The 14,710-nt window shown below is 37.8% G+C and overlaps 1 protein-coding gene across 1 annotated transcript; it reads left to right on the top strand.

The window, feature by feature from the left end:
• Nucleotides 1–1,063: 1,063 nt before the first annotated feature.
• On the top strand, nt 1,064–14,673 carry LOC133530364 (solute carrier family 2, facilitated glucose transporter member 6-like). Its single transcript, XM_061868275.1, has 10 exons — nt 1,064–1,521; nt 3,774–4,003; nt 6,552–6,644; nt 7,321–7,551; nt 8,110–8,239; nt 9,473–9,559; nt 10,139–10,356; nt 10,971–11,153; nt 12,515–12,777; nt 14,060–14,673. The coding sequence occupies exons 1-10, from the start codon at nt 1,476–1,478 to the stop codon at nt 14,100–14,102; spliced, it is 1,524 nt and encodes a 507-aa protein (XP_061724259.1). The 5' UTR covers nt 1,064–1,475; the 3' UTR covers nt 14,103–14,673.
• Nucleotides 14,674–14,710: the final 37 nt, after the last annotated feature.

Below are 14,710 nucleotides of genomic sequence, written 5' to 3'. Positions count from 1 at the left end.
AAATAGGTTTCTTGTAGGTATTTGACTTCCTGCTTATATGTATAATAGGCTAGATTACTAGTTTTTATTAATGGGATCAATCGATCAGGTATATTTTGTGGATCAAATGTCTACATGAGATCCATTGGATTATCGCTACACCATAAAGCTGTCTCGGAGTATGGAAAACAAGGAAATTGCGATAATTTTTAAGTGTTAAATTGATTGTGATAGATTGCTCTTTTTCTATTTACTTAACTAGTTTTTGTTATAAAACAATCAATCAATCTCTCACAATCTCTGACAATACATTTAACAGAAGATGACAGACATTGCATTTATATTCAACATAATAATACTCGTATAATTTGATAATTCACAAAATTTTAAAGCTAGATGGCAACGCGTCAGCAGGCATCAGCTGAACCATGCTTTTTAGGGTTTCGTAGTCACCTAGAAACCCTTATAGTTTCACCATGTCTGTCTGTCCGTCCTTAGTGAAAACGTACAAAGCGCTGCAAAGGTACTCCCTTATGCTTGTAATGTACATGATACTTACTAATAGCCCCCGTTTGGCCTATTTTGACAGAATGGTAACTACGAAACCTCTCAGTCTTCGGAGAGACGTTGGCTCTCTATGCCTGTTCTACCGTCTGTACAATGGGGAATGTTCTGAAGAACTTTTTGAATTGGTGCCACCGTCACGTTTTTATCACCGCACCTCCCGCCAAAGAAACAAAGTTCATCCTCACTTTCTCGACACGTGGCAAACCAAGAACAAGCGGGCATCTCGCTCGTTTTTTCCCAGAACGTGCAAGTTGTGGAATGAACTACCTTCTGAGGTGTTTCCCTTGCGCTATGACATGGGGTTCTTCAAGAAGCAGGTTTTTAGGGTTCTCAAAGGTTGGCAACGCATAAGTGGCTCCTCCGATGTTGCTTATGTCCATGGGCGGCGATGACTGCTTCCCATCAGGCGGCTCGTCTGCTCGTTTGCAGCATACACATGCTCAGCTCTTGGCAGATTTTTTAATATATAAAAGTTTTTTCTATCAGTTTTTGCCGATTCTGCCTCGATAGACGTATGGAAACCCTTAGACTGATTAATATCTAAGGAAACTAAGAATATTCGCTATGTACACGATTGGTGATGCCATCATTTTGTCGGCTTTTCTACGTTAAATCTTATGGAGTAAAATTAGTTCCAACGGCTGTCTCTAGCATTAATGTTTGTCATTCCATAAGATAACGTGTGTTTGTGACACTCAGCGCTAGTTCTCCCTCCAACGACTTCGCACTTGCCAATAGTGATTAGTGATAACAGTATGGGGAAAATTGGCAGTTCATGACAGAAGGAGCTATTCGGCGCGGTTGCGCTTACGGCGACGCACGGCTGTCCCAGCTCCGTAACTCTTATGTGCCCCTGGTACTCGTTACGGGAGTTTATTTTAATTTTAGTGTTTTTAGTGTAGAAGTGTTTTAAATATAAATTAATCATAATGAGGATCCAGAGTTTTTTGCGTCAGTGTTTGGGGACAACCATAAGTAAGTTTTTTGAGTTTAAAATTTCACTGTATATATATATTTTATTTACGGTTACGTCTTAAATATAATTGATTGATCGAACGAAAGGTCGCCATTTCAGCTTTGGTATGCTTTTGTATGTATATCTATTCGGATGTTCTTTTCTACGGGTCGCATTTCTCAACCGATTCTCGTAAAAAAAATAATAAGCAGATTTGATAATTATATTATAGATTTATTATGTCCATTCATTTTATTTCAAAATGTCGGTCTCATGTGATATCGTGAGGTGTACAGTCAGCATCAAATACTTTGTGGCACTCAAAGTGCCCAAATAGTTCGGTACACCATACTAAATATATGGTGTACCGAACTATTTGGCTACTTTGGATGCTACAAAGTATTTGACGCTGACTGTACACCACAGGAGCAACTAGTGATAAAAAAATAAAAAAATGAAAAAGTTTAAGAATATTAAATATTATACATTTTGTTTTGATTTACTTATGCATTGTGTTAAAATTAAGTTAACAATATCAGTGACAGTAATGTAGGGCACGTCAGTATTTACTCAGTTTGGAATTCATATCTATATTTCCGTTAACGTAGGTTATTATAACATTTAAATTATAAAAATAATGAATACTTACTTTAGGTAAACATAACAGAACAAAGAAAAAGCCGACTTCACAAAACAGTTTAAATACCATCATTGTATACTCTTGAACAGCAATACCACTCCAAGGACAAAATTCACTAGTTATTATGTACTATAAAAGATACCAAAATCACTATAAGTGATTCTATAATATTGGAATAGGTCTCGACTTTTCCTGGATCCCGTCATCCGATCCTGGTTTATCCTTTATGACGCCAATGATGGATATATCCACACCGTAGATCAAACGCCGAAGACGAATTAATGTGTCACAGACCACAGAGCTACATATAGACCTACATACGTGCATATGCATAAAGTATAGTTTTCAGTTTTGACACTTCGGTGGGATGGCGTCCGAGTGATTGCACTGATTGCTTTTGTGTTTGACACGGCGTAGTAAATATTAATGACAATTGGACCAACAAGAAAAGAAACAAGAATATTTTAGTTACACGAATTAATTTCAAAGCCATTTCTTTCCAGACAATCAAAAATTACCATATTCTAAATGTAAGATCTTTTGGACGAGATCAAACAAAACAAGACCTTTTTCATGTAACAGTATACAATTTGACGTACAGCAAGCATAACTGCCCTCCTGCGTAGAAACTTGTTTACGCTGGGGGGGGGGGGGGGGTGTATGTTATCTCTGCAGATTGATGTATACATTGACGTTAAAATATAGAACACCTAGAAAAAGTTTTTTTTATAAAATTTACAATTTTTACTAGCTTTTACTTTTACATATTTAAGTTGCCCTGTTAGTATGTGACAAATTTTGGAAGCTTATTTTATATGTAATTTTGTATGTATACGTAAATCGGGTAACACTACAATATTATGATGACATGGAGATGACATGACAATTCTCCTACCGCTGCGTTTACCGCGTCAAACAGTTTTAAGAGAGGTATAGGCATTGTGAATGTCATCTCGCTTTGTGTGGTAGGGCACAGCATAGCGGATGTCATTCCAGAGCAGAGCCCAACTGGGGAAGTACATCCGCCTTACAGAAAAGCGCAGCCAAATAACACTAGACCCTACTCATAGTGTTGTGTTCCTACCGGTGAGTAAGGTTGCCAGAGCTCAACGAGGGAAGGGAGGGTTGTTAGGGTCGGCAACGCGCATGTAACTCCTCTGGAGTTGCAGGCGTACACATAGGCTACGGAGACTGCTTACCATCAGGTGGGCCGTATGCTTGTTTGTCACCGACGTTGTATAAAAAAAAAAACAACATAGTGTCATTAGATTATCTAATGAATATAACATTTTTCCTACATTCCGTTTATGGATGATGATGTGCAATAAAGTTGAAATAAATAAATAAATTTGTAATACGAGACCTGAGACCTGAGAGCGTTTTCACATATCCTCTCCGATATCGGATGTCGGATACGACCTAACAGAAGTAAAAATTTAAAAAGTGCCTTTTTAAAGGTACACAAAAAAGGACTTCAAACCATAGATAGGTTACTGCCTAGCAATTGTTCTCCAAGAACCATTCCATATTAGATCGGATAAAGTGAAAGTGCTCTGTATCATTCGACTACGTGGTTTTTGTACACCTAGCTCTAAAAACATAATGCTGATACGAGTTTTTAACCTGTTCCAGTGGCCTTCCCAAAGTTCCTCCTCGGCTCCGGGACAGTATGGCCGTCGTACGCCCTGCTCATCCTCCAGAGCGCCGCCACGCCCCTCTCAGGCCGCATCAGTCTCTTCGAAGAAGCCCTCATGGGCAGCCTACCTTACATTTCCAGCATTTTCATGTCACCATTCGGAGGGGTCATCGTGGATAAGTTTGGGAGGAAGAGGAGTGGTATTTTTACTAATGTTGTAGTTGCGGTAAGTGGTTTGTGGACCTAATTATTGACCGAACGTTAGCGTAGTCACCATTTCAGCTTGGGCCAAAATGCTTTCGTATGTCGGGATTTTCTCCTCTACAGATCGCAATTCTCAACCGATTCTCGTGAAATTTTGTGAGCTGTTTCGATGATTAAATATAATGTTTTTTGTCGATTTAGTTTTTGGAAAAGTATCAAAGTGGCGGAGCCGGATATTTATTCAGTTATGCTCGCAAGGTGAACAGCTCATAGAGTACAAAGTGTGTATATAAAATATTTTGGCACAATTTATTGCACAGCTATGCCACTACGTTTAATTATTTTTTTTCAAATTTTTAAGTATCATAAGAGTTAGGAGTTTTTAAATTTTTATATGAAATCTGTTTTTCGCACCTCATTTTTACAATAATAAAACAATCGAAAAAAGCCAAACGTAGAGGTATAGCTATGGTTAATATCCATCAAATTATTAAAAAATATTTTCCATAATGTCAGTATCCAGAAAGGAAAATGGGAACTACAGTTGTATGGAGAAGCGGCCGTCCCGTTTCTTCTTAAGCATCTCGTTTTAAAATGAGAGCGTAACTTCGATTGTATGGGAGCGCATTTTGGCAGCATGTTCATTACTCTTAATCAAATCTGTTACTAAAAGCGACTTCCCTTATTGACTGCACAGTCGACGACAAAATATGTTTGCGACGTCATTGACAAATAATGAATAGAATCAGGCGTTACTTTGCGGAAATCAATATCAATTAAAACAAAAAATATTACCTTGCTAATCCGCGAAAAGATAACGTGTAGTCAATCAATCCTAACCCGTTATACTCACTTGCGTATTTTTTTAAGGCTGAGGACGCCTCGTAGAGAGGTGAAACACGTGTCGAGCTTTTTACTTTCGGTGGTGGATTGATATATTTATTTGCGTATTTATTTTGCGGTGGAAGGGTAGGAACATTAATTGCATGTAAAAATACGCAAGTAAGTATAACGTATTAGCACTGCTACTCAATAGCACGTTATCTTTTCGCGGATTACCAAAGTAATGTTTTCTGTTTTAATTGACGTCATTGACGTGGACTGTACATACATGTACAATCTTATTTACTCAAGTGTTTGTGCAAAATTTCTACTACATATATCTAATGTTACCTCCTGTCGAGATAATAACATTATTGCCTGTTTGATAATAAAAGGCAATATATAATATCCATTTATCTTGTTTATTATCACTATCAATAAAAATAGCGAAATAATTATCGCGGACGATGGAATTTGGAAGGTGAAGTGGACCGTGGGTGGGCCAAGATGGATACTTAAAATTTCTGATTGGGAGTTTAGTACTTACTCAAATGCTCGAGTTGATTTAACTATGTATATGCCCCATGTGGGTATACAATAACATGTGCTCTCTGTTTGAACAATTAGGGCAAAAGTACCGTTTTAGCCAAGAGAATTTGAAATCTCTTTGATTTGAGCAAAGAGAATTAAGAAGACCAAGAGTGCTCACGTCATACAACGGTTTTGTTATCAAAAATACTATTATTTTCGTAGTCTACATCTAGCGTCAAGTAGCGGAACTCTCAGTACTTGTTGGGAATTTGGATACCTGATGTTTTGATGCAGATAAGGACAAACGATCATATACATAGATTACTCATTCACGATGACGTGTGCCTTGACTCGTATTGTCAAGTTATTAAAGGTTAGATTTGACAAATCTGCGCGTCATCGTGGATGACACGAACTATAAGACAATAAATGGACACAAATGATTTTTTGCGCTTTTTTTTTCTTAGCAAGCGTGATGAAAAGAATTGTCTGTAAAGCCTCATTTACACGGCATGAGAACTTGCATGCAATATTTGATTAATTGCTGCCTATGAATTCAGTATAATAATAGTATAATAATTTCATTCTGTCAGCGGCCGATTGTAAGATCAGACAGGTCATCATGTTCCTGTGTAATGTTTTGACGGTAGTCATATTAAACCAATAGATATGTAGGATAGGTTCGTCAGGTTGCTTCAGATGCCCGAATGGCAAACTGTCCAGAAATATCCGGCTCCGTCGACTCAGGGAATGAGACAAAGATTTACACGTTTCCCGATATGTCTAGAAAATTCTCGATGTGCCTGATCTTACGATCGGCCGCCGACAGATCGAAAGGAAAAAAATTAAATTTGTAGATTCGAGTAGCAATGTGCCAAAGAATTTTTTTCCAAAATTTCAAAGTTTCCATGAAATGTTCTCGGTATTTATTTCGGCGCGTTACAGTAGTTTTGGTTTCTAAGACTCTTGGAATAGACACCAATGCGTGACATAAATTATAAATGAAACAGTCGTAAACAGTTAAGAACATTGAGTAACAATTAATTATCTGAACCTGACCTTTAAGTGGAAACTTGCATGAGAAATGTCTCGTGAATGATTTTGAGAAGAAGTGAAGAGAAATTTTGAGATTTTTCTGTAACTTCCACATTTACTCGTTAACAATTTTGATCATACCTCCCTTTTTGCACGTAATGTTTACGTTACTGTGTTTTCAGGTATCGTGGGTGTTTGTTATTTACGGGACAACATCTCCTATGTTATTAATTGGAAGGTGCTTATTTGGCGTGAGCGGTGGTTTACTTATGCAGGTATTTCTTTTTAATAATCTATCCCTAATCAGTTAATCTGTTTCCGGTATACAATGGGATCACAAGATTTCAGCAACAACACTACCCTACCAGTACCAGGATACCATAACTAATTAGTAATTTGTTTTGGAACTATGAGGAATCTGAAGACATTCTGAAATGTTAGTTATACTCGTATGTAGTGGACGACAGTCAGTTGTTGAGTCTTATCCCATGTAGGGCTACTTCTTCATTCTCCTAGCACGTTTTCGTTGCTTGAACAGATTTTTTTATAGAACTTAGTTACAACTGTCATTGTTGAATAGTACTGTGCAACGTACGTGTATTTGTGAGCATGATTGATTCTTAGGTACTTTTGTATATTTTCCTATTTATGAGCCGATACGAAAAAGCCCAGTTTCGACTTGTTATGAATATCAGTATATTATATTTAATGGAACTATAGGTCCAATTGTATAGCTTAGTTTAAACACATTTGTATGTCACTGTTTGTTTCCTAAATAATTAAAAATAAATATATAGAGCCGCACCAACTTAGTAACTCGTGACCTGGATCCTCGCAACATAAGCTACGCCTAGTGTGGGGTTCACTGCAATGGGCTATTGTTTGTAACATGCCGTCATGATAAATAAAGATATTTTGATTTTTGATTTGATTTTTTTATTTGATTCAAAGGTAGCCTGGGCATTCGCAGCCGAAGTCTCCGAAGATGCCTGCCGAGGTTTCATGTCTTCCATGCCATCAGTGATGTACGCTCTTGGTGCCCTGGTATCCATAATCCTTGGCTGGGTGACCTCGTACCACAACATTGCATATATAAACTTCGGCCTGGCCATTGCGAATGCGTTCACAATGTGGTTGCTTCCTGAGACCCCGGTGTATCTCTGCTTGATTGGAAAACATGAAGTAAGATACATCCGCTAATTAGTAAAAAGCTTTAACAGAAAAATACGGACTGTAAAAGATAACTTTTCCATGCTTCTGACTTAAGACATACCCGAGTGGTATGAAGTTCTTGGTACAGTCAACAATTAAGTATTGCTTTACGTGCTTGGCTCTTCAAAGCCAGTGTGTGGTCTAATAATAACACAAAAGGATCAATACTGGACAGTAACATGTAAGACACGACGCCGCAAAAAGTTTTCCGGGTATCTTTTGTTGTCACTACTTGTATTGTTTACGTCTAATGACCGTCTTAAGTGGAATCCCGCCATGGTAAATGAAATGGGATATATTATAAGTATATCCTTATTTGAAATAGTATTCCAGCAAATACTTTTGACGCCTTGTTTCATCCGCTACGTACTATTAATGCTGACTGCGCTCAGATTGATTCATGTCAAAAGTTTTGGAAACATGAGTTGTTTGACCACAGATCATATGGTGAAGGTGTAGTCAGGGCTATTTTATGAATAGGATGATATACAATATAAGCAGATAAGTTTAGTCTATTTCTTCTTGCAGGAAGCCTTGAAATCTTTATCTTTCTACCGTGCATCTACAATCAAAGACAAGGCTGTAATCGATGAGATGGCAGAAATTAAAGCCAACCAAGACAACAAGCAGAAATCTGCGACTTTAGTACCGATTGAAGGTAAAATCATACTGACATAGATTTTAAGGCTTGTCAAGGATGACTGACGCTCCGGGCCGGGTCCGGGCCGAGGCGTCTGACCGTCACTTTCTATGACGGCTGATCGGTCATCAAGTGGTGCTTTCCATAGAAAACGAAGCGCCGGAAGCTCCGGCCCGGTCTAGCCGTGAGTCATCCTTAAGTCAGTGTTGTGTTCCTGCCGGTGAGTAAGGTTGCCAGAGCTCAACGAGGGGGGGGAATGCTAGGCTCGGCAACGCGCATGTAACTCTTCTACGCGCGTAAATAGGCTACGGAGACTGCTGCTTACCATCAGGCGGGCCGTATGCTTGTTTGCCACCGACATAGTATAAAAAAAAGTCCTGCAAATAATCTCCCTCTTGCTTGTTATGTCCAATGTTCATAATTTAAGTCCGCTTATTGTGTGGTCGCTCACAATGGGTCTCATAAAAAAAGCTCAAAGTCACTCAAAGGGCTATATGGAGCAAGCTATACTTGGGGTTTCCCTGGGAAATAAATGAGGAATGACGAGACCCGGAAGAGAACCAAGGTCGTTGACAAAGTTCAGAGAGTGGCTAGACTAAAAACAGTGGGCGGGATTCATTGTTCGTAGGACCGATGGCCAATGCGGCGGAAAGTTTCCTAAAAGGCAACCGCGTACCGGAAAACGCAGTAAGAAAAGACCCACAACAAGATGGTCCGATGATCTGGTCAAGGTCGCAGGTAGTCGATGGATGAGAGCGGCGCAAGACTGGTCGTTATGGAGATCCCTGGGGGAGGTCTATGTCCAGCAGTGGAAGTATTTCGGCTGCTATGATGATGATGGTTGTGGCGGAATGGTTACTGCAAAAGCCTACACTGAGCATGGCCTGAAATGCTCTTGGGTGGTTTTATTATTGTGATATTAAGGAAAAAATGTACATGTTCTCAACGAAATTGTAAGACATAGGATTTTTTAATCATTTAAATCGCAACTTAATTAGTGAATCCCGTTTCGGAAGTAAATGAGAACATTTTATTAGTACGCTAACAATACAATACAAATACTCTTAATTGCACGCCCCAAATGCAGAAAACAATACAAAGAGTACAAAAAAAAGGTAAACATCAGGCGGTCTTATCGCTAAAAAGCAATATCTTCCAGACAATCTTAACAATATGTTACCCTTAAGCTGACGTATGTGGTACTTTGCCTTTTGTAAATACTATGATTAATTAATTAATTATTTTTTCCAGAACCCGTGACCCAGGATCCCGAAAAGCAAAATCTAGCAAGCGGAGAATTCGTTCCCCCTGCTAAACTATCAGCTTTGCAGTATTTCCGTAAGAGATATTTTTGCATCTGTTATCCTTCGTACATTATCTTTTGTTTTGTAGACTTCTGCAGTTTTGTGTCTTGCATTCAAGGCAGTTAAATATTTATATTACAACACCTGTAACTTATTAACACCTACCTCTAAAAGTTTTAACTTTGATGGATGCTTTTTTAGGAATATATACAAAACACCTATTATTTTTTCATGTTTTCAAATCTAGGGCTACGGACTGCTCTTTACCATTTTGTCACCATGCCTGTCACGTTCTAACAAGTATGTAAGTGCGAAAGTGACGCATGACATGACAGGTGATAAAAATGCTACCATGATACTTCTGCAGTACTTAATTAAATAGTAATTTGCTTGAATAAAACTCTCTACTGAAGTTATAGAATTTATTCACTTTTCAGTAATTTTGAGGACAATTTCTCCCAATAGGTTAAGATCGGGCAGCTAAAAAAAAAAAATATATATGTTATTTTAGACTCACTAACATAATATGAAAATAAATCATATCGGATCCGGACAGTCGGGTACCTTTCCTTGTTAGTCATAAAGACCACTTACAATTAGACAATTTTTGCAGGCATTTCTCCTGGAGCGCGCTGGTCCTTCATCGTCGTCACTTTACTCTTGACTCTCTCCATCTTCACTGGAGTTGTCGCCATCCAAGTGTACGGTGGAACCCTGTTCCTCAAAGCCGCTCCCTCTCTATCGCCAGACTTGTGCGCCGTTCTAATGGCTTCCATCTTGATGGTGGGAGCTATCTCTGGGGCGGCTTGCACGGATTTGTTTGGCAGACGGGTGAGATACATTTCAAAATTGATTGGAACCGTTTGTTGCGTATGGTCGACTGTGAATACATTAGTGCCATATCCATTTTTGGGCAAAATCGTTTCATTTCCACTGTCAAGTTAAATCCATGAGAAATTATAACTGCCAACATTATAAGATATATCTTCTTTTTCCTCGCGTTGTCCCGGCATTTTGCCACGGCTCATGGGAGCGTGGGTTTCGCTTGACAACTAATCCCAAGATGTGGCGTAGGCACTAGTTTTTACGAAAGCTACTGCCATCTGACCTTCCAACCCAGACGATAAACTAGGCCTTGTTGAGATTAGTCCGGTTTCCTCACGATGTTTTCCTTCACCGAAAAGCGACTAGTAAATATCAAATGATATTTCGTACATAAGTTCCAAAAAACACATTGATACGAGCCAGGGTTTGAACCCGCGACCTCCGAATTGCAAGCCGCACGCTCTTACCGCTAGGCCACCAGCGCTTATTAAAATATATGTATGTATTATATAAGTAGTTTCCACAAATAGGCAGATGATTTGATACGACGTCAGATTAAATTCTCCAGAAATACAATTTTCAATGATATCATATAAAAATGTTGGTTTCTAATTTTTCAGATCTTACTGACTTCGGCATCCACTATAAACGGGATCTGTATGGTGCTGCTAGGTGTTATGGTTCGGTGGCCAATTGGGCCTCAGTGGCTGGTTCCGGCCATCATATTGGTCTTCTGCTTCATCTTCAACCTCGGCGGTGGGATGATACCGTATGTGCTGTTGGCTGAAGTGTTTGTTCCTGAGGTAAGTTTTTGCGTTATTCGTTAACATCTGTCAAATTAAATGAGATGTTGATAATCCTTTGTCCCTATCAAACGATTTTGACATTAGTTTTTGTTAGAAAGAAAAATTTAACGGAAATTTTCTAAGTTGTTTTGTTTTATTAAGGGGGTTCTTACCCTATCAGGTACTTGCTACAAGAGACATCTCGATCACATAGTTACATGAAAAGAGAGAGAGGCTCAGATAATAAAATATTTTATTATTTTTATTTATTACAGATAAATCACAATTACAGAATATTTGATCAAAAAGTATCGTTAAACCACAATGGTTTGTCTCGATACTCCATTCCGCAGTATTTAATAATTAAGTAGAAATACAATGCAATACACATATACATCCAATTCGTAAATTTTTGTATCAGCTCGATGGTACCACTGGTTATTCGCCGCATTAATGATGGGCTCGACGCAATCGGCTCGTCCTCCAAGTCGTCCTCAGTGTCGTTGTCGTCCATGTTGATTTTACATATGCAGTATCTCCCACGGTCGCCATGTAAGCCACAGCTTCGGGATAACTCTGTAATACTGTACTACGGCATTTTTGAATGATTCACTGTTAGTTTTATTAGAATTAAACGACTGGGATTCGTAAATGACATTATAATTGCAAATATCACAAACTGAGCGCGTTTGTTATCATACCGGCCGGCCGAGCAGAACAAGAACCGGTCCACGCTTACTCGATACAGGCTGCTCCATTTGCACTAAATGAAATAACATATATGATATGATGGAGGTCAATGTGATAAGAGCTTTTATGTTTTTGAAATTTTTTATGTGACCTTTTTTTTGCCACTTTTGTATTATTTCTATTCAGGATGGCGAGCCCTTTTCATCCTTATGGGAGAAAAAAAGTTTCCCAAAATTTCCACACATTTTTCAAACTTGCCATTTGTTACCGCCATACAAAGTATATAGGGCAATGGTAACATAATAGAAAAAAAAAACTCTGGGATTTTTTTATGCCATTAGGATCGAAAGAACTCGTGATTCTGGGTAGAAATAACACAACATTTATGAAAAAATACAAAATGAATGAAAGTGGTATTTTTTTTAAAGAAATGCTCATAAAATGAAACCGTGCTATAGATAAATTTAGCTTATTTACTTTGCAGATAAAGCAACTTGACGAATCGTATATTGATTTATCCTAATATAAATTTCGATTGTAAAAGTTATGAAACTGCCTAACAATATATTTCTATTGAAAACCCTCCACCATTTATATATTTAAGTGTGTAATAAATTATTGTGACATGTAAAGTAAAACCCTGGCTCAACAATTAAAGTCCTTGACTGTTTAAAACCACCTTCTTGCAGGTAAAAGGCTTCTCGCAGTCCATCATGATGCTATGGTTGTACATCGTCAACTTCATCCTTCTACTCGTCTTCGTGCCAGCAGTCGAATACATAGGCCTGCAGGTTGTTTTCTTCGTATTTGCGGGCTGTGCCTTCACCTGCACATTATGTACTTATTACATGATACCAGAAACCAAGGGCATGAATCCTTATGTCATCGAGGAGTTGTTTACGACGAGGATAAAGGAGGGAAGGCGGTGGGCGAGACCTACTTCTGAGAATAAGTGAGTCGTGTACAAAAAAAGATTGAATGACAAAAATCACTTCAGGAATAAGTATTATGTTAGATATAGATCTGCGAAAATTGAAGTGGTGTTAGGTGAAGTTCCTAATAAGCAATTGATGGCCAATATGCATCTGGAATAAAATCATATCATCAAATATCATTGAGCTATCGTAACTATAATAAGAGGTTTATAGTCAGCTGTGGGACGAAATGGATTGGTGATGATAATATGCTGAGGCGTGTATTAGAACTGGACAAAACACTTTTCGGTCAACATGGCACTCCGTATAAAATTTAATTGAAACCTTATTAAAGACTAGTTAAGTTCCTGAAATGGGCCCTGAACAAAATGGTACCAAAGGTGAATGTGATTAAATGTGGTAAATATAACCAGTGATATCCTATGTACTTATACGTGTATACGTAACTTAATCTAATAAATAATTATAATAAATATTATAAGAATTTCCTGCTTGTTTTATCTTAACTGAATTCTGACGATGAGATCCAAGTAGATGTTGAATTTCTAAACTACTTTTTCTCGAAAAGTACAAGGTTCAAATATTTAGATACCACAGTTACACTCACGGCGACATGTTTCAACCCCATCGGGGTTTCTTCTACAGGCTTGAGTGCTCGTGTTTAGCTAGATGTTTACGTACCGGTAAACTGGGGCTACTTTGCATCGTGGGGAAACATTAATCATCGATTTTTAAACTATAAGGAATTGGTTACTGAACGCTTGCATCATGTATTTGATATTGATTTGTATATTATTTTTACGACATATGTAAATATGTCTTACAATTATAACGTGTAAATTTATTTTCATCTCTCCTGTTCGGAAAGTGTGATTTTTCGGGTGGAAAATAGCTTTTCCCACCGTAGGGTGGAAAGTAATTTTTTTTTTCAAGTTATGATGAGCAAGCTTATGCTATATAAAATAGACCCAGTGTCTGTACTTCCATTCATTTAAGGCAGTATAGAATTAAAAATAGGTATTAAAATGTCTGAAACCATAGACAATCTAGCAATTGAATGAATGAAATGATTGAATAATGGGTTTTATAGATGAATTCGTACCCAATTTATCGGGATTTTATCAAAAATCGTTTGCGATTTATTGCATGTATTTTGTTTGTTGTCTATAGAGTAGAGCCCATTACACTGTTTTTTTTAAATTGGAAACTAAATAATAGAAAAGGCGGGAATAACGGATAAAGATAAAACAAGAAAATTGTTCAATTCTGAATAAAAATGGATTTATCGTGCGATTCCAGCGACGAAGAAATTAATTCAACCCACGAATCGATAAAAGTATAGTTTGTTACCGGAATGTTCTAAGGAGAGATACATGAAGGCATACGACCACTTTATAAACTGGAGAAGCGCTAAGAAAGTGAAGTCGCTGTCGGAAACCGTGTTTCTGGCATATTTCGCAGAAATATCGAAGACATTAAACCCATCTACACTTTGGAGCACGTACACAATGCTTAAATCAACTATTCATAACAAGCATCAAGTTTATTTGAAGAATTTTACGAACTTATTAGCATTTTTAAAAAGACGATCGGAAAACTTTAAAAGCAAGAAATTAAAGATTTTCACTGCTGAATAGGTTGAGAGATTCTCAAACGACGCTCATAATATCCTATTAATTTGTCTTTTTGAATTGTTCAAATTTCTCTGTAACTCTTAACTAATTTAATTTCATTGGTGTTATGTCGTTTACCTATCGCTGTAAGTATGTAGCTGTTAATAATTTGTTCTAAAGAAGTATAATAAACCTACATTTTTTGTGTTTGAGTTTCTGCATAGTCGAAATGAAAAGTAGAGTGTTTAACTCGGGTGAAAGTAACCATCTCACCCTCGAACTATTGGTGCTCTCACTTTGTTCGAGCGCCAAAATATCTCGGGTGATATGGTTCACT

Source organism: Cydia pomonella, chromosome 22 (assembly GCF_033807575.1).
Source record: "Cydia pomonella isolate Wapato2018A chromosome 22, ilCydPomo1, whole genome shotgun sequence".
NCBI lineage: Eukaryota > Metazoa > Arthropoda > Insecta > Lepidoptera > Tortricidae > Cydia > Cydia pomonella.
The sequence above is the reverse complement of the archived record's forward strand: the minus strand, read 5'-3'. Positions and strand labels throughout refer to the sequence as shown.